Source organism: Pseudoliparis swirei, chromosome 12 (genome assembly GCF_029220125.1).
Source record: "Pseudoliparis swirei isolate HS2019 ecotype Mariana Trench chromosome 12, NWPU_hadal_v1, whole genome shotgun sequence".
In the NCBI taxonomy this organism is placed as follows: Eukaryota; Metazoa; Chordata; class Actinopteri; order Perciformes; family Liparidae; genus Pseudoliparis; species Pseudoliparis swirei.
This window is the reverse complement of record NC_079399.1, coordinates 14,952,657-14,971,524: the sequence shown is the minus strand read 5'-3', so window position 1 is coordinate 14,971,524 and position 18,868 is coordinate 14,952,657. Positions and strand designations below refer to the sequence as shown.

Here is an 18,868-nt window from a genome sequence, read left to right as displayed (position 1 = left end):
TGGCGTGTTACTATTGTGTTGCATTTACAGAGTACACTGTGTTTGTTATTTAATCGCAGGGAATTTAGAAAACATATTGTTTGTTCTCTAACGTGTTAGAAAATTAGCGCAATAGACTTTTTAATGTTTTCTTTTTAAAGGCAAAGTGACACCACTTCCGGTGTTGTTTTGTTGCAGCATAATATACAATAAAGCAGTGGGTTTGCTTCTTTCGACGTGGGTGAAACAACACCAATTAAATACAACGTGTAAACAGTATTACATTACTCGTTAACCCATAGTTTACATGACAACACTTTTACAAGAGGCTGTGAGCGTCAGTCGGTCAAATGAGAGAGGTTTGATCCCTTGGAGACGCCGTAGCGGGTGTGCGCGCAGTTTCCGAGCAGGAAGTGAGTTGAGTCTGAGAACTGAACTATCAAACTACAAACTAACGGCACAGTCACACTCCCCGCACCCCTGCAGCTAACGGGTCCCACGATCATCATCATGGACGGTTTACCGCCGCCTTTGCGGTGCTTCAACGAGCTCCACCCCGCGGAGAAGTTCCTGGATGACGGGGTGAAGACCGTCACTTCGGTGGAGCAGGTGAGCGGAGGCGCAGATTAGCGGCTTTCGGTAACGTGGCTCCCGTTAATACCGCTGCAGCTCTCCGGTCGGGACGGAGGCGCCTCCGGGATCAAAGTCGGACAGAAATTAGACTCAAACACACTTCGTTCCTATCACCGTGAATCAGCACGAAAACCGATCGGTACTTGTTAGCCTCCATCGGCTAGCTCGTCGGCAAACTGAACTTTTAGTTCGCTCGCATAGTGATGTTACCGTAATGAGATTATGTATTAATTGAATAAACTGTTGGTTTAGCGCGAGACGCCGCCCATGTACGGTAACGAGACCTAAGATGAAAAGCTCCAGATCAATTAGATACGTTACCGACTGGTCTTAGTATTTGTGGTTGACTTCAATCCGTTCCCCCCTAATTAAGAGACCCTCCCCCTTTCAGCCATATGGAGTTATCCAATTAAAGGCCTGATAAAAAATACATAATCGGCATATTATATTACTTCTTTGCTATTTATATTTCTTTAATGTTCGATTCACTTCTAATCGATGCACATCACCCTCTGTGAGCAGTGAGTCATGCACCTGCCAGTGGATCTCATTACATCTGTGTTGTGGTTAGAGATGCACCGATCAGGTTTTTGGTGCCGATCACTGAAATCAGTACCTGCCGATCCGATAATACCGATCACGGTGTCGATTGAAGCATTCTATTTATTGTGTTGCATTATTGCCTAGGACTATGAGGAAATGCATATATAAAGCAACTCAAACATTAAAGAAATAACATTTTTCTTTAAACATTTAGGACTTTTACTTTGAAAAATGTCCTAATTGATTCATTAACATTGTTTGATTGCTATTGTAGTGGATTTCAGATATGTATGGAACACATCTGCATTATTCATTTCCTGGAACTCTTGGGGAAATCTATTTACAGGACTTTTTTTAACATACAAAAGTCTGACTTATTTTTATAAACTATTCCTTGGTACAGTAAACATGTTTTAATGTTAGCATAATTTAAGCTAAATCTCAGAAACGATCTATAAAGATACAAAATCAGTTCATTGTTTACTTTTATATGCTAGTGCAGCGATTCCCAAAGTGTGGGCCGTGAAGGTACTGCAGGTGGGCCGCGAGAGGTCATTTACAATAAATAGATAAAATGTTTTTAATTTTCAATTTTGAAAAGTTTGAAATTAATATAAAAATATTTATGATTTAAATTACGTGTTATTCTTTTATCTGACCTATTTTTCTGACCGCCAAACAAAACAATGTCAAATGGGGCGCCCTCTTGTAGTATTAAAGTAAATATATATGAGCTCCGGAGAAAATGGTATACAAAACATACATTGTCGGTTAATTTATTTTTAATCGGTTAAATTCTGAAGGTCATTTAATCATCCCTAGTTTATGTTTTGATCAGAGTTGTGATCAGCGCCGCCGCTCCCGTAACGCGCACGACGCGCTGTGCGTAGGGCACCGAGTCCTGAGGGGGCACCACAAAATAGGCAACAAAAAAATCCTCATAGTTATAATAATTATAATGCCGATATTATTTCAGTCTCGAAATATTAGGCGAAACAGGCAGAACAAGAGATATATTTAATCTGCGGCCCCCCCCCGTTAACACTTCTCGGGTCGCATCGCTCTGCCGTGATGCGCGCCGACACATCCGCGCACACAGGTGAACACACTCACTAGCACCCCCACTCCCCTCCCCCCGACAACGCTGGTTGTGATTAAAGGCTTGGGTGGGCCGCAGAAGATTTTCAGATTTCAAATTGGGCCGTGGCATTCTTGAGTTTGGGAACCGCTGTGCTAGTGTATGATTTGTCGACATCTTATTTTGAAAAACGGATGTTGTTTCACGTGGTTCTTTCCGCTAACTTTGCAAAACCGGATGTTGTCACTTAAATCCTTCCGCTAACTTTATCAAAACCCTCGCTCGCTCCCGATCGAATGTGTTCACCGTGAACATCAGTCTATAGGGGTTCAGACACGTGAGAGTCGGCTGAGTCGACCCAGAGATTCAACTCGGGGGCCGGGGACGCCGCTCGGTGGTGAGGATCCCCTCTGACCTCTCACTCTGCGGCCCTCGCCGGGCGCATCGTCTCCGTTGCGGTGCGCGGCGATTGAAACGTCTGATAGTTCTCGCAGATGTTACGTCATCTGATCGATCGGCCGTTTTGAGAACGCCGATCAAAACCGAAAATGGCAATATCGGCCGATATGGATCGGCGCCGATCAGATCGGTGCATCCCTAGTGTTTGGTATTGGGCCTGCTACAACTTACTCTGCAGTTCCAGTTGTTTCCATCAATGTCAGCTCCTCGCTTCTCCTCTGGATCAATACATCTAAGATCAGGTCTCCAAACTCAAATCAAACCAGATCCTGGACTCACTGCGGCCCACAAGGTCGAGTTGTGATGTGATTGTGACTTTGCACACTTGTTCTGCTCTCCTCAATGAACCGTGGTGCACATCTACACATTTTAGCACCAGCCTAATACCCTCTATGAATCCTCCGACCAGTCAGTCCTAACTATATTTGGTCAATTGTTCCCATTATTTGTAACTTTAGTTTGACTTAGAAGTCGACATGAATTCTCTTTTACAACAACCTAATTGACTCTACCGTGCCCACGTTGCTGCCTCTAACGAGCGTGTTGCACTTGAAAAAAGACTTTTGTTCCATTTAAGCATCAGAGGGCTGCTACCAAACATTGACTATAGCCACGTTTTGTTATATGAGATGTCCCCAAATATCCTTGATTTGTCCACAATAGCTCAGAGCTATTGACAGTTGGGCTCTTAACCTGGGAGAGCTCTCTGATAGCTCAACACAAATAAAAAGCCCTAATACTTATTGTTTGTGTAAGATAATTAAATACATTTAAAAAAAATTTAATATTATTGCTGACACATTATAAAAAACAACAATTTATAAATATAAAGCGACGCAGTCCTTGTTCTCCCCACAACCCTCCAATGCCATCCACAACAGAGACAGCGGCTGGCCCACGGCGAGACCCGGTGGCACCTCCTTAGGACTGGTTAACCTCCAGGCGACATAGAAACATCTGCACCGGCATGATAAGGACACATCTAATTATTATTGGTCGGCTCTCTCTGTCACAGTTCCACTGAGTTTCTGCTCACCAGTTTGTCGTTGGTATTCTTTAGCTCAAAATGACCTTCGTAATGCGTTTTAACACTCCTCTTTCTTCTCTGCCCTTTATTTATTTTCACTAGAAAAAAGTGGAACACATCATTGAAGAAGTCATCAGTGATTACAAGCAACTACACAGCTTACCGCAGTAAGTATCCAGAGAGAAAATTAACAAAAGGCAGCGTGTACTGCTCGAGTCTGGAGAGTTTTCAGTTTTTCTCAGATTATTTCCCCATTGTTGCCTTTGGCCTTCACACACAGCGTTTTCATCACGTTTCTTACTGTAATAAAAGGTCAGAGTTAAAAGGGGCGCAAGCTACATGATCATAGTGAATCACTTCGGTTCCATTGGATCCAAGATGTTGTTGTTACTCCCCTGACTTTTGTCAAAATACAATAAAATGTTGACACAAATATGATTTAATGTATGCATTACGAAAAATACTAGAACTGGCAAAACAATATTTGATAACCTAACTATGAAGCAGAAGTTAATCAAATAGTGCCCTGTCCGAGGAAACATCTGCTGCGTCCGCTTTATAACGTCATCATGACTCTTGAGTTTGACAATCCCGTCAGGAGTGCAATGCAAAATCCAAGAAGTACTCTTTAAAGATAAGTGGATCTGCATTATCTAGATGTATGACATTAATTTCGGTAGCTTTGCGTTTGCTTCAGGCTGTGACATCGGTACAATTAAATCATATAGCAGTGCAAAAGTGTGCAATTTCAAACCCACGGAAACAGATTGGTCATACGATGTGTGGTTGTCGTAGAGATGACCACCTATTAATCATATTGTTGAATACATTTACTGCCATTAGGAGAGATTTCCAAGAACGATGCTCATCGGAGTTCTGGCTCTCAAACACCTGCTGTTGGCTGCAGGGCGACGCGTGACGGCCGCTTCTCTTACGGGTTTGTTGATCAGCCCACAGGCTTTGCTCCAAAGCTGTCATCAGTCCTCTCAACGGGGTGACTCATCTCATTTCTATGACAACTGCATGGACCTGAATGTCACTGCTGTAGCAGCCAATGGGGGGAAATGTTGCACAAGAAAATGAACGTCATTCATCGGTGCCTTTTTTATTTATTTAGTCGTGCTCGTCTTTTGGATAGAAGTTATAGTGAGATTTTGGTTATTTTCGCGTTTGGTTTCCGCCAAGCAGTTTAATTGGAAATGTACAGATTTATTTATTTAATTTGTGCTGAGCCAGACCAAATATTGACTTCAATATTGCACAAGCACTGCAGCAAAACAGGTATTTGGTAATATGCCCGTGGTATTAAGTAGACGGATGTGATAGGTGAAGAGTAACGGAGTCTTTTATGGGACCGTTATATCTTTTGTAGTTCTTCCAAGACTCTTTCGCTTCTTTTTTTTTCTTGCTTCTAAAGTAATTTCACCAGTCCACTTCAACACATGGACAGTTTTTGTGGCTCTGAGAAGGCCGGTACTTTGAAGTTTACTATTGATGTTAATAAAGTAATATGTTTTACTGTCTACATACAGGGTAGCCAGGAATACATAAATGGGTTTTATATTATCGACTTATTTTTACACACCCACGAATAATTTCAGTAGATAAAATCTCTCCTTTTTGTTGTTGTTGTTGCTGTTTTCTTTAATTCAACCCAAAATCCGCCTCCGTTAAAGATACATTTATCATAATTGGACTTTTAAAACACACTGTTGTTAATGTGTGTGATGCTAGGATGTAAATGTCTCACATAACCAGAAACACAACTGAGGGAACAACCGTGCTTTTGCTCTGTCGGCATTATTCCTAAAAATGTCAAAAATTGGCAGTTGCAAAATCAGCCAAATATGCCACCAAAACCACCATGTGGATACAAGTTGAGATGGTTAGATGCATTTATTAATTAGCGTCAGACATCAGAGTATTTTCTCTCCCTCCAGTTGTTCTGCTGAACCCGAGGGGGGGAATCATGGCGTAAAACCATTTGACGCCTTGTCTGACGAGTAGACCGGCAGACTGGCTTCTAGCTGCTTAGCGCCGGTCTTGTTCTCCCTTCTGATTGTTGCAGAATATTACAACAATCAGAATAAAGCTCTGAATTATTAGACAGAGGTCCATGACTAACCCTTTGTAGGTAGAACGTCATTACGGTCGGCCCAGAAAGCGCTGCGTGAAAAGGGCAGGCGGTAAATAGGACTGGGTGGGCCGCGACGAGGGCGGGCTGGCTGTCTTTGACTCACTGACACACACGTACTGTCGCACACTGGTGTGTGTTTGTGTGTTCCTGTGCAACACACTGACATCACGATGAAAGGCTGCTCTCACACCCGACTCTCCCCCGGGAATCAATTATGCAATAGTGTTAGATTGATATCGTTGTTACGTTATTATTTTCAGGTGGATCATTTTATTTCCTCTAAAACCACAAAATGCTTTAAAATGACTAATAGTGGAATTGGCTGTTCACTTCTGCTCCAGCAGGTGACACGGAACGAATTGCATTAGACGATTTCACAATTGCTCATTTTTCAAATTAGCCTTCATTTTTTGTTGCAAGCTGTGATATTTTCCCGCTCTTGTCAAACCATTTTAGAGAAGGGGGGAAAAAAAGAATACTTTTTCTTACATCCGTCACCATTATTACATCATCAGTTTTGAGAAGAGACAAAAAAAGACCCACCTTAAAGGTTTCACATAAATGGTAAAAAATGTTATTGCAATATCGGTCGGAACCATTTATTACATACTCGTGCTTTATAAGTAAAAATGGTATTGTATTGTTAGGCGCCATCATATTTTTTTTGAAAATGTACATTTATTTATGACATAATTGGTTCCTATGATACTGTACATTACGATGCTTTACGCATAAAATCTTTGTAAATTTTTTTTAAAATATAAAATGCCTTGTGGGAAGCGAGTAGTGGAGAGATTACCTGGTGGACTACCGACTGAAAACCATCTTTTCATTTTGTGTTACGACTCGAGGCTCCTCTCGAAAGTGGCCTACAATATAATTTAGGACTAAAAGTGAGTGAACTGTTGACTTTCAGCTGCTCGTCTCGTTCTAATTGCTCCTTCTCTCCTGTGTTTGGTCCTCAGGCCAACGTTGTTGCGGGAACAACACTACCAATATCTCAAGAAGGGCTTACGGCACTTATCAGATGCTTATGAGGTACAGTATCAGTGTGTGTGGGATTGACATGTCCAGTTAAACATTGCAGCAATGTTGGAAAATACAATCCCAGTCATTACCTTCGCATTGAAAATGCGGAAGGTAATGTTTTGATCGCCATTTATTTATTTGTATGCGTGTTATTCGCAGAACTCAAAAAGTATTGAACCGAATCGCATGAAATTTGCTGGGATGATTGGTTATTATCCGGGGACCAGTTGATTAGATTTTGGAATCGATCGGGTCAAGGTCAAAGGTCATGAACAGGTCAAATCTTCTTGAATCGCATGAAATTTGGTGGGATGATTGGTTATTATCCGGGGACCATTTGATTAGATTTTGGGATCAATCGGGTCAAAGGTCAAGGTCAAGGTCATGGAAAGGTCAACATCTTTTTTTTACCATAGCACGTTACATTTGTGTCCAATTGGCATGCAACTAATGCCAAAATGTTCATAATTCAATGCCCAATCTTGTGATATGCGAAGGTATGCGCTCTACCGAGTGCCCATTCTAGTTATATTATGAAGTGAAAACGGCAAAAAAAGACGTCGAACTGCTGCGTTGTTTTGACGATAAACACTGAATAATAAGCAGTGTGATGTCTTTCCGTCGTTTTTCCTCCTGAGGGCGACGCCTCCGCTGCTCTGGTTGCTCTGCTTGCTGTCCTCTGACCGGCTGATCTCACTATCTTGTTGGCTGCTCTGACTGGTCGTCTGATCGTGTGCTGCCGTCTGTCCTTGTCCGCGTAGTGCCTGGATGCGAGCAGACCGTGGCTTTGCTTCTGGATTCTTCACAGTCTGGAGTTACTAGAGGAGCCCATTCCTGCTGCTGTCGCCTCAGAGTGAGTCTCACACACACACGCACACGCGCGCGCTCAACAACTAGACTTCTACCGAGGGGCTGTGCCAAAGACGTTGTATTATTTATTACCGTGGCACAGTGTCTCATAATTACTAGAGTAGAGTAAATGTTGCTGCAATGGAAATTGCTGATAATTAACTGCAGCAGCTCCACATAAAATGTCTAATTGCAACGGTAACTGTAGGTTTGTGACATACAATACAAGTTTATATGACACGTGATATGGATTCCCACGTGGGCTTATAAGACGCACTGTTTAAGTGCCAGTTAATGAACGCCCGGCTCCATGTTGTTGAAAGGCGTGTATTGTTCTTCAGCACACAGCCAGTAGGTACAAATAGCTTCATTATTAATTGGAGGCTTTTTACTGTACACAAACACACACTGGCCCCGGTTTTAAAAGCACCAACAACCAGCGCAGTGATAAATCAGCATATGCAAATAAAGATCACAACTTCTTACATCTGATAATATAAAGAAAGAGTTTTGTCTTCACTCTAATGCTCTAGCTAACAAATGCAGTATGTCTTTTTAAAACCAGAAGAAATCCTAATTATCATATTATCAGCAGTAGCTATTTTATTTTCTTGTCCATTTTTCCAGCACATTAATATTAGTCAGTGTTGTTTTGTTCAGTAATTTCTTTTCTTTGTGGTTTCCATAAATAACGAACAATTCATCTTAATTTTGCCTATAATCCAACAGCCACGTAAATCAATAGTGGTGTTGATGTGAGAGGGAATTAATGTTTTCCCCCCAGTCCTAGTTATTTGTGACGAGTGTATTGACGCCAGAACGAGCAGGTGTAGTATTTTCCGGACAGGTCCGTGCAGCCGTGACTTCAAACTCTTTGATTGCCACCAAAATGCCATTTGATTAAATTACTGCCAGTCGAAAGTAACACTCGGCAAACCCTGGAGCAATGCCACGCCGCCAACACACTCATTACTACCGGGAGGCGGGCCAACACACCAGCTGGCCAGCGCCAATGTAACACACACACACAGACACACTCTACAACAGATTTCTTTCTCTGTCCCATGAACTGGTCACTGTTCTCAGGTCAGTATTGACACCCGGTTGTGAAGGTTAGAGAGAGAGAGGCTGGAGAGAAATGAAAGTGTGGTTGAGGAGGTCTGTGCCCGGCGCCACGTCAGCTCGAGGGAGCCGAGCCGGTGGCGCTCCACAGGCTGAGGTGCAGAACTGTAGTTTCCGTGGATTGAAACCGTCAATGTGTGACAAGAGTGAGGTCATTGGACACATCCGCAGCCAAATCTGGACCGAACCTCCGATAGAAACCCGGGCGGTTGTGTTGCAAACGCTGCTCCAATGTTTCCGTTGGTCTCCGTTGGTTACGGTTACACAATCGGTGCAGACGCAGTAATCAAAAATCAAGGAAGCCCTTTACCGTCCTGTTATCTGTCGTCTCAGTATTGGTGCCGGGACCTTCAACTGTCCGTCTGAAAGCAGAATGTAAACGACTTTCCATCTTCTTCCTCTTCTTCTCTCCAGTGTGTGTCAGTTTCTGTCTCGCTGTCAGAGCGCGACGGGCGGGTTCACCGGAGGACCAGGACAACACGCCCACCTCGCGCCCACCTACGCCGCCGTCAACGCCCTCTGCATCATCGGCACAGAGGAGGCCTATAATATTATAGACAGGTACGGTGTCCCGGTGACTCGGTGGTCAATAGTTGGGGAGTGGCTTCATCGGGGCCCGGGTGCTTCTTATATTATTTTATATAATCCCCTTTAGTCTCTCAAAAACTGAACTCCACACACTGACATCATTTCCTGTGACTTCCTGCTGATGAAGTAGAGTTTACGATACTCTGCTCACAGTAAAATCACTTCACATGGCAAGATCAACAACTTGTCACGGTGACTTTGTTGAAGCGATAACTAGAAGAATATACTGAACAATGCGTCTATGAAACCACCTCGAGGGTGTCGGCGTGTTTTTGTCGTGAAGTCTCATCCAGCCTGAAGGAAAGGGCTTGAGATTGTATTTAAATCATAATTAACTCGAATGGGCACTCGGTAGAGCGCATACCTTCGCATATCACAAGATTGGGCATTGAATTATGAACATATTGGCATTAGTTGCCAATTGGATATAATAAATTGACCGCGCTATGGTAGAAAGAAGATTTTGACCTTTTCATGACCTTGACCTTTGATCCGATCGATCCCAAAATCTAATCAAATGGTCCCCGGATAATAACCAATCATCCCACCAAATTCCATGCGATTCGGTTTAATACTTTTTGACTTATGCGAATAACACGCATACAAATACACGACGATCAAAACATTTATATAACACAATTCTGTTCACATTTCAAAGGTTTTAATCGGTGGCTGTATAATGCTGGTTGCCTTTTAAACACCATTCAGTTTAATTGAATTGTTCTGACTGACTCACTTTTAGTGCTTTATTTCTTCTCGCTGATCCAGGAGCTGATTCTCACAGCGTGGAGAGTTTATATATTCATATCTGTGTACCTGGCGGGTGAAGCTACTGCTGCTTACAGGAGGGATTTCTACTTGCAATGTTCCACGTGCCTTCCCATCCCCCCTTTGATGTTCCCCTCCTCCTTGTTCTAATCCCCCCCCTTTCTCCTCCTGTGTGACCCTCTCCAGGGAGAAGCTGTTAGATTTCCTCATGTCAGTGAAGCAGCCAGATGGCTCGTTTGTGATGCACGTTGGAGGAGAGGTGGATGTCAGGTGAGAGCCCGGAAGATGACGCTACCTCCTCCACCCTCTGTTCTCTCGCTTTTTGTTGTTTTAGGTTTCCGCACCACACGGGAAGATCCATAAATCACCAGAGTCATATCACAATTTTCGAGCACGTTTGGTTTCCACACTGGTATTCGTGATGGAGTTTTTGTTGCGTGGTGGTGAGCACATTTAGGCTGTTCAATGACAAATTAGGACGTGTCTCCATTTTATCTTCCTATGTGTTTTGCTTCTGTCCCCCTTTGTTGGTTTTGACAAAGAGCTTAAAAAGTCAAAGTTGCTGCTTCTCTCTCAGAGGAATCTGTTATCTCCAATGATTGATCTGCTGCCATTACGTATTTAAACCCTTTTCCTTTCTGGCGGGTTTGCGCATCTGTCACTGTGATTTTAAAAATCACTCGAGTGATCAAGAACTATGAATAAACAAGTTTGATGTGATTTTGAAAGGGTTTTTTTTGGCCTAAGAAGCAGCAGGATTTGCTCAAACCCACCTAACATGATTGCTCTGACTATCTACAAAGGCCCTGAAGAGACGGGAACCAACTATGAATTTGTCCTTACACTAAAATGACCAGCGTCTTTTATTTTGAAAAGACCATATGGCTGTATTCCTAATCTCTGGAGGAGCTCCACGCCACTGGGCATGCTCAGATGGACGACACGAGTGGTCATGCACCCAGAGATGAGCTGCAGCACAGATGAGATAAAGTCACTGATGTCACTGGGCCCTTCAAGGAATTTCTCAATGATAAAAATATATAAAAGATGAATTATTAAAGCCTTACGGTCTCTTGACAGCAGAGGGAAACGAAAAGCCAAGATGACTTTACATTATCACAGATTGCACCCCCCAAAAACCTTGTTTTTGACAGTCTAAAAAAAAGAAAGTGTAAAGTGTCAGAAGAGCCGACTTCCTGCTCAGCCGCATCTCTTGATCCATATCTGCGTTTTCCCCTTTCCTAGGAGTGCATATTGTGCAGCTTCCGTAGCGTCGCTCACGAACATCCTCGTTCCTAAACTGTTTGAGGACACGCCCAACTGGATCCTCAGGTACAGCCCACCACAGCGGCCTCTCGTCGGGCCATTAAAGCCCCGCTTTTGTTCCTCCGTTCCTCCATAAACCAGGGAGTGTTTCATCCGGAGCGTTTTCTTTCCTTCTGCCTCCAGTTGCCAGAACTGGGAAGGCGGCCTGAGCGGCGTGCCGGGTTTGGAGGCCCACGGCGGCTACACCTTCTGTGGCACGGCGGCGCTCGTCATCCTGGGAAAAGAGCATGTGCTGGACCTCAAAGCGTTGCTGGTGAGAAGCTACCCCTCACTTTCTTTGAGTTGTTCCACAATCACGGGCACGTTTTACTTTCTTATTCAACGCAAACTAATGTGTATTAAAATAACATGAAACCAAACCACCTGAGGGCCCACGTGGTCGAGTCCCAAAGACACACAAAGAAGACGCTTTCAATATAAGTCACAGCGAAGCACAGCTTTGATTTAAATGACAATAAAATGTTACATTCAGTGCGTTTTCATGATGGTATAATTCGAATCTTGCTTTAGTCGGACTATGCTATCTTTTGGGGGATCAGCTGTTATCCCAATATACATGACTGTCTCAGAAAATTAGAATATTGTGATAAAGTTCTTTATTTTCTGTAATGCAATTAAAAAAACAAATGTCATGCATTCTGGATTCATTACAAATCAACTGAAATATTGCAAGCCTTTTATTCTTTTAATATTGCTGATTATGGCTTACAGCTTAAGAAAACTCAAATATCCTATTTCTAAATATTAGAATATCATGAAAAAGTATACTAGTAGGGTATTAAACAAATCACTTGAATCGTCTAAATAACTCGAAACACCTGGAAACACATTTTCAAATGTTTGATTTTGTTTTGCTGTTATAAATCTTTTTCTTTACTTGGTCTGAGGAAATATTCAAATTTTATGAGATAGGATTTTAGAGTTTTCTTAAGCTGTAAGCCATAATCAGCAATATTAAAAGAATAAAAGGCTTGCAATATTTCAGTTGATTTGTAATGAATCCAGAATGCATGACATTTTTGTTTTTTTAATTGCATTACAGAAAATAAAGAACTTTATCACAATATTCTAATTTTCTGAGACAGTCCTGTACATGGCAGTGAGTAATTCGAATCATTGGCCGAAAGCATGTCATATCCGATACGATAGGTGGCGCTGTTTTCATTATAACTCGTGGTGATACAGCCATTTCCGCTTGACCTCTTCACCACTACCAACAACAACATTTCGAGAAAGATGGCGAACAGAGAGCAAGGCGAAGCTACATCCCTCTACTATTCTTCCATGGTGTTAATAGGAGTACAGCGAATGCAAATGGCGCGATTGGCTGAGTTGATAACGGAGAGAAGACGCCGTCGCCGAAGGTACACGGAGAAATTAATTTATCGTCTCTTTCGACTTCCGGGTCACGACATGGGAGGGAGGGAGGAGGCGGCGGGATCTCGAGCATGCGCAAAGACGCAAAGTCCAGTTCGAATCGAATTCAGAGTTACATGCCGCGAGTCGAATTATCAACTGGATCGGACCGAGCTATCCAGGGGTGTTAATCGGACCGAAGTCGGACCGCACAAAGTCCGACTAAGGTGTTTACATGAAACGGATAATTCGATTTCAGTCCGACTAAGCCAATAATTCGATTGCATGTAAACGTACTGACTGACGTATGTTTTCCTTAAATGAAAGGACTGGCCTTTGGAGACGCGCTGTGGCGCGGGACGTCGCCAGTGGGATACTGGGTTGATCCCTTTTAGGGAAATTCTCTGGCCATGTGCCGGCTTCAGGGAAGTGAGAGGGCGGAGCTGCAGCCCTGGGGCTTTAGTGTGGAGAGTTGCACTCGGGGTCTCTGCAGCCGCACAGATGCTTAATGACACGGCGCTTTAACTGTTTTTATTTTATTGGTTATCTCTTGTTGAAAGAATAAAAGCAGCTTGTGTTTGTCGCTTGGGTTTCTTTCCGTCATCGTTCATGAGCCGGTGATATCTCTCCAAACGCCACATTCGCCGTGGTCGCCATAGTTCTTTGTCGTGCTTGGACAGGGAGGTGAGAGCACAGAGCTGCTCAGTTGGTTGCAATCTGCAATCTCACCACTAGATGTCACTAGATCCTACACACTGGTCCTTTTTAAAGTCTGAAATGCTCCCGCGGCAAACGTCACGCGTCAGTACTTACAGAATATGTTCGGGTGATGGTAAAGGCCTTTGGCATTGGACCGGTCTGAACCAGTTCCCTGTAGGCTAGTAAGCCCCTCCCCTTTTGTTTCAACAACCCCATCCACTCAGCCAAAGTCACGGGTCAGCGGCGCACGCCCTCCGGCGTGTCCTGTGTCACTGGAGGGCACGGCCATTTAGTTTCCTTTACAATAATGCAGTATTGAAGTGGGTGTGAACACAATCCAAACTGGTTTTATGAAGCTCTCCCTCCAGGGAAGTCGGGCGAGTCACGCTGCACGACTCGGCTCCAGTTTCATCTCGGAGCGAATTAATTCATGTTCTCAACCCGAAGATGAAAATGCAAATGCGCCATTTTATTAAACGATGCCCTGCGCTTCGTTTGAAGAAGAGGCGTTTCACACGGCAGGGAACAATGTGACTTATTGCCTGTCGGCTGGCGAGAAAAGGGAAGCGGCGTAATTTCCACAGCGCCGCCTGGCCAATGAATGATCGGCCTGTTTATTCTCATCAAATAAGACGACGCTGAACTCGGCAGCAGCACGTATGCAGCATTTATGGTGCAGATTACGGCTCGAAGATCAAATGCCTTTTCTAGAAGCTCCAACATTAGCATATTTACATGCTGATGTTGAAAGTCCCTCTACTCTTGAAAGGGTTTTCATTCTTACACGTTTCTCACTGTGTGGAAAACATGTGAAGGCCAGGACTTAACAACATTGAATATAATGGGCAATTATAAAGTGTGTGTGTTTGTTTTCCCCTGGCTCGGGCTCAGCTGCTCTGCAGTTTTCCTTCTTTAGTCGAAATTAATTCCTGAACGGACGTCAGTAATCTGAACATTGTTCTCCGTCTTCAGACGAGACGCCAGCTCGTAATTAACCCAGAACTCTGGATTTACTCTATCCAAGCTGAGCACGACCGGATGTGCACCAATTAGTGGTTTCCATGTCAACCGTAATGCAAATTCTCATCCATTTTGATCATATGAAGACATGTGCCCTTCCCCTCTGCCTTTGGTCCTGTGAGATCAACCGGGTGACTCTTAAAGTGACGGGAGGAGCCGAGTCGAACATCCCCAAAGATGGCTTAAAGCAGGGGTGTCAAACTCATTTCCACCGTGGGCCAATCAGCATCATGACTGCCTCTTAAAGGGCCGGTGTCACTGTAAAACTACGCAAACATATTGTTAAACAACTCTTTGCATTTAATTATTGTTTATTTGAGTGTAGAAATATTGAACACAAGAAAAGTTCTCTAATACTATAACGTAAATTCATTTAATTTGAAACCTTCAAAATAAAAGCGCAGGATATTTTCCTTCAATTTCTTAACCCTTGTGTTGCCTTAGGGTCATTTTGACCCGATTCAATGTTTCACCCTCCTGTTACCTTTATATTTACTAACATATTTTACCCTTTGGGTTCAATTTGACGCCAGCAACTAAAACCTCCAGAAAATTATTAGAATTAATATTGTTTTCCAAGTTTAAGTGTGAGGCACTTTATGTTTGTTTGTTGACTACCGAAAGAACACCGACATTTAACATTGAATGGGGTCAAATTAATCCTAAGGCGGGGGGAGGGTGTAATATTGATTCGGGTCAAAATGACCCTAAGGCAACACAAGGGTTAAAGAAAAGGTGATCGCATGTCTTTCAAGCCGTCCGGGGCCACATGACGTGGCCGCGGGCCTCGTGTTCGGCGCCTGTGGTGTAAGGCGTGTGTTTGTCCCGTGTCCTCAGCGCTGGGTGGTCAACAGACAGATGCGGTTCGAGGGAGGCTTCCAGGGCCGCTGCAACAAGCTGGTGGACGGCTGCTACTCGTTCTGGCAGGCGGGCCTGCTGCCGCTGCTCCACAGAGCCTTATTCAAAGAAGGTACGCCGGGCCTCTGGAAATAGTCGAGCTGTTAACATAACCCAAGTATTTTGGAGCAGTATTTCTATTATTTGATCTAAACTCTTTATTTAAAGAATGAAAATAAATGTTTCGCGACTAAACAAACTAGTTATTACGTATTTCCACGCGATATCAATTGTGTTTTTCTCACCAATGTTTTCAGCATTTTTTTTCTCCAGCTGCCACAAAATCACATGACCAACATGTGATTTTGCTCACAAAAAAAGAAGACGAATTAAATGCGGGTATATGGTTTAATTAATAAAGTTTTCATTCGAAGGCCTCGCAACGAGGAGGAACCCGTCGAGGGGATTAAGAGCGTTTCTTTGACCACTTGAGTTCACTCTCGCTGCGCTGATGCTGTTGAGGTAAACACGGGCCGGTCACTTCCGGTTCTACCAGTGTCTCCTCCTAAAACTGCGGACGTGGTCATGTTTACCGGAGTTTCACGTGTCTTTGACAATTTACTGTACACAAGGTCTGCTGCTCAGAAACTGCTTCGTACTGTCAGAAGTAAAGCGGGAAATGAGGGCAAGATTGTAAATAAGCTGCTGATAATAGCGTTTGAGGGCATCACGGTAACTCTAACAATAGTTTGAGTCTGAAGGTTTGGGCCGGATTGTTTGTGCAGGCGAGTCGGAGCTGAGTCGGCAGCGGTGGATGTTCGAGCAGCAGGCGCTGCAGGAGTACATCCTGCTGTGCTGCCAGAACCCCACGGGGGGCCTTCTGGATAAGCCTGGCAAGTCAGTACCACGCCATCTGGACACGCACACACGCACACATGCTCTCCACACAAACACACACACGTGTTCTCCACACGCTCGCTCTACACACACACGCTCCCATGCGCTCTCTCCAAACACACGCGTGCGCTCTCTCTCTCTCTCGCTCATATACATACATACACACACACACACTCTGAGGCCGCACATGCGCTCTCCACAGTCGATTGTGGTTGTTGTTGTTGTTGCCCACGTCCTTTACACCGCCCTGCACTGTGTCCAGATCCAGAGACTTCTACCACACGTGTTACTGCCTGAGCGGCCTCTCCATAGCGCAGCACTTTGGAAACATGGACCTCCAGCACGAGATGATCCTCGGCAGGGAGGAGAACCGATTGGTGAGACGGCAGCAGGGCTGGGGGGAGGAGGGGAGGAGCGGTCACCATCAGGAATGGATTTAATGGAAGCGAATTAGATCTCGCTACCTGCTGAGGATATCGGTGGTATTTCAACTTCTCACCACTTCCCGAAGAAGATGAAGCTCTGCTGTCTGTGGAGCATGTAGAACCGTTACCTCTGACATCAGAGGAGCTGAAGCAGATAAAAACCCGGGATGGGGCGGTTTGGTGGGAGTCACCTTGTGTGATTCTCCTACACCCCATCCTGAAGTGGGGTTCACAGAAGGCCCTGAACATCTAACACACATCTAACACACGCACCGTGTCTCAATGGCTGCGTGACAAAAGCAGCCTGAACTCAGATTATATATATTTGTATTTATGGTATTGTATTGAATTCTGGTATCGTGGTAGTATCATATCAAAGATCGTGACAACCAGGTAGAGGCAGAACAGACTCAAGGCTCAGCAGAGCACACAAGACTTGGTTCATGAATGACCATATTATATATAATGACAATTTATATTTATTACTATTATTATAGGGCCCGATCACTGACTTAGTGAGAATGGTGGACCTATTGTTCTCTTAAAATGTTTATTTTCATGTAGATTTGTGGTCAGAACAATCACATGACCGTAGTTCATACAACATGTGGTGACAAAAAAGTCACCAGCACACTCCCCCCCCATGGTCACCTTTTTCACTCATGAGTTTGCAGGCATGCTTTTAAAAAAAGTCTCAACTGCTTATTTTGCCTCCAATGAATGAACCCTTTTATTTTCTTACCATGGAGGACAATTTTTTTATTTTTTATCTGCCATTTACTTTCAGTATGAAATGTTTTCAAATGAATTGCGTCGAGCGTGACGCTGCTCCTCATGATGACCCTTCTGGGTTCACGTCCTGAACATTTTGAAGCGGATGTGAAAGGCGACGCGCCGACGGAGGTGTTTATTAAAAGATGGCGTGTGGTTTTACTTTAGGATGTCGGTGGCTGTGGTGTTTTGGGTTATATTTTCATGCTTCCTGGCAAAGAGTCGGTGGCAGTGAGTCTGCCTCCGAGACGTGCTGGAGTATCTCTTCAGGTCCGTGATGGTCGGGGAGGAAAGAGATGCGTTGACTAAATAAAGAGGGTATGGACACACTGCAAAGGGCCGATGTCGTGGCCCCCAACCAATAACCAACACAGTGCAATTGTTGGATAAAACTAAGTCTTTTGGCAGACTCTTTTCCTTCTGAAGTCATGAAGTCTCCATGGATCGTGGAGGACGGGTTCCACTGCACTGTAATTAAGACACACACGTATAAGTAACACTGAAACTGTAATTGCACCCAAACCAGATGAGATAAAGCTCCCGGAGAAGTAGGTCGCCTTTGAGCCACAAATGGATCCAACAGGCTCCTGATGAAACATGACGCTGCTACAGCGTGGGTTTTATTCCCCTCTGTTCTGTCTCGCAGGCGCCCACTCATCCCATTTACAACATTTGTCCAGAGAAGGTGGCGAAGGCCCTGCTGCACTTCCACCGGCTGCCTGTCCCCGAGGAGGAGGACAGTGTGTCGGACCCCGCCGGAGCCTCCAGATCAAGTGACCGTCAATCCTAGTCGGTCATCGGGGGACGTTGCTACGTGTGAAGCGGCCAACTGTAGGGAACGGACTCGAAGCGGCAGGCGGCTGCGATAGACGAGCCCGACAGGCTGGGGTCGGTCGACTGAGGGCTGGAGTTTAGGAGCAACGTTTAAGGTCAACGTGTGTGTGTGTGTGTGTGTGTGGCCGAGTATTCAGCTGGATTTTTGCTTGCAATGCCTAACTTCCTGAAATAAAAGTGAAACTTTCATTTTGAATTCAGTTAAGAAAAGATTTCTACAAAGTTTTTTTCTGAAGGGTGTTATAAGATTTAACGTCAACGGTCGACTTCTGAAAAGAACTTAAAGTAAACAAAAGTAAACGCGATCAAATAATCTTTTGTAAACGTGACAGACTCCAGTATTGTAAGATTCATTTGAAGAGATTCAGTACATCACTAGATCCTTTTATTTTCCATAATTTCCTAATAAAACAATTTCCTGAACTGAACCGTGTGATTATTTGTTATTTCTTGGGGGGGAAAAATTGTGAAACTTAGCAAAATAAAATGTC

The 18,868-nt window shown here is 44.0% G+C and overlaps 1 protein-coding gene across 1 annotated transcript; it reads left to right on the top strand.

Annotated features, from left to right (window-relative positions):
• The first annotated feature begins 381 nt into the window (after positions 1–381).
• fntb (farnesyltransferase, CAAX box, beta) lies at positions 382–18,805 on the top strand. The gene is made up of 12 exons (XM_056428544.1): positions 382–588; positions 3,822–3,886; positions 6,822–6,894; positions 7,647–7,738; positions 9,271–9,417; positions 10,399–10,482; positions 11,458–11,544; positions 11,662–11,791; positions 15,451–15,583; positions 16,236–16,347; positions 16,610–16,724; positions 18,190–18,805. Exons 1-12 carry the CDS (start codon positions 490–492, stop codon positions 18,331–18,333), a joined length of 1,281 nt encoding a protein of 426 aa, XP_056284519.1. The 5' UTR covers positions 382–489; the 3' UTR covers positions 18,334–18,805.
• The last annotated feature ends 63 nt before the right edge of the window (positions 18,806–18,868 follow it).

Coding starts and splice junctions, on each gene's coding strand:
- fntb (XM_056428544.1), top strand. CDS start 490: ATGGACGGTTTACCGCCGCCTTTGCGGTGCTTCAACGAGCTCCACCCC. Junction 589..3,821: donor CCGTCACTTCGGTGGAGCAG/GTGAGCGGAGGC, acceptor TATTTTCACTAG/AAAAAAGTGGAACACATCAT. Junction 11,545..11,661: donor ACGCCCAACTGGATCCTCAG/GTACAGCCCACC, acceptor TTCTGCCTCCAG/TTGCCAGAACTGGGAAGGCG.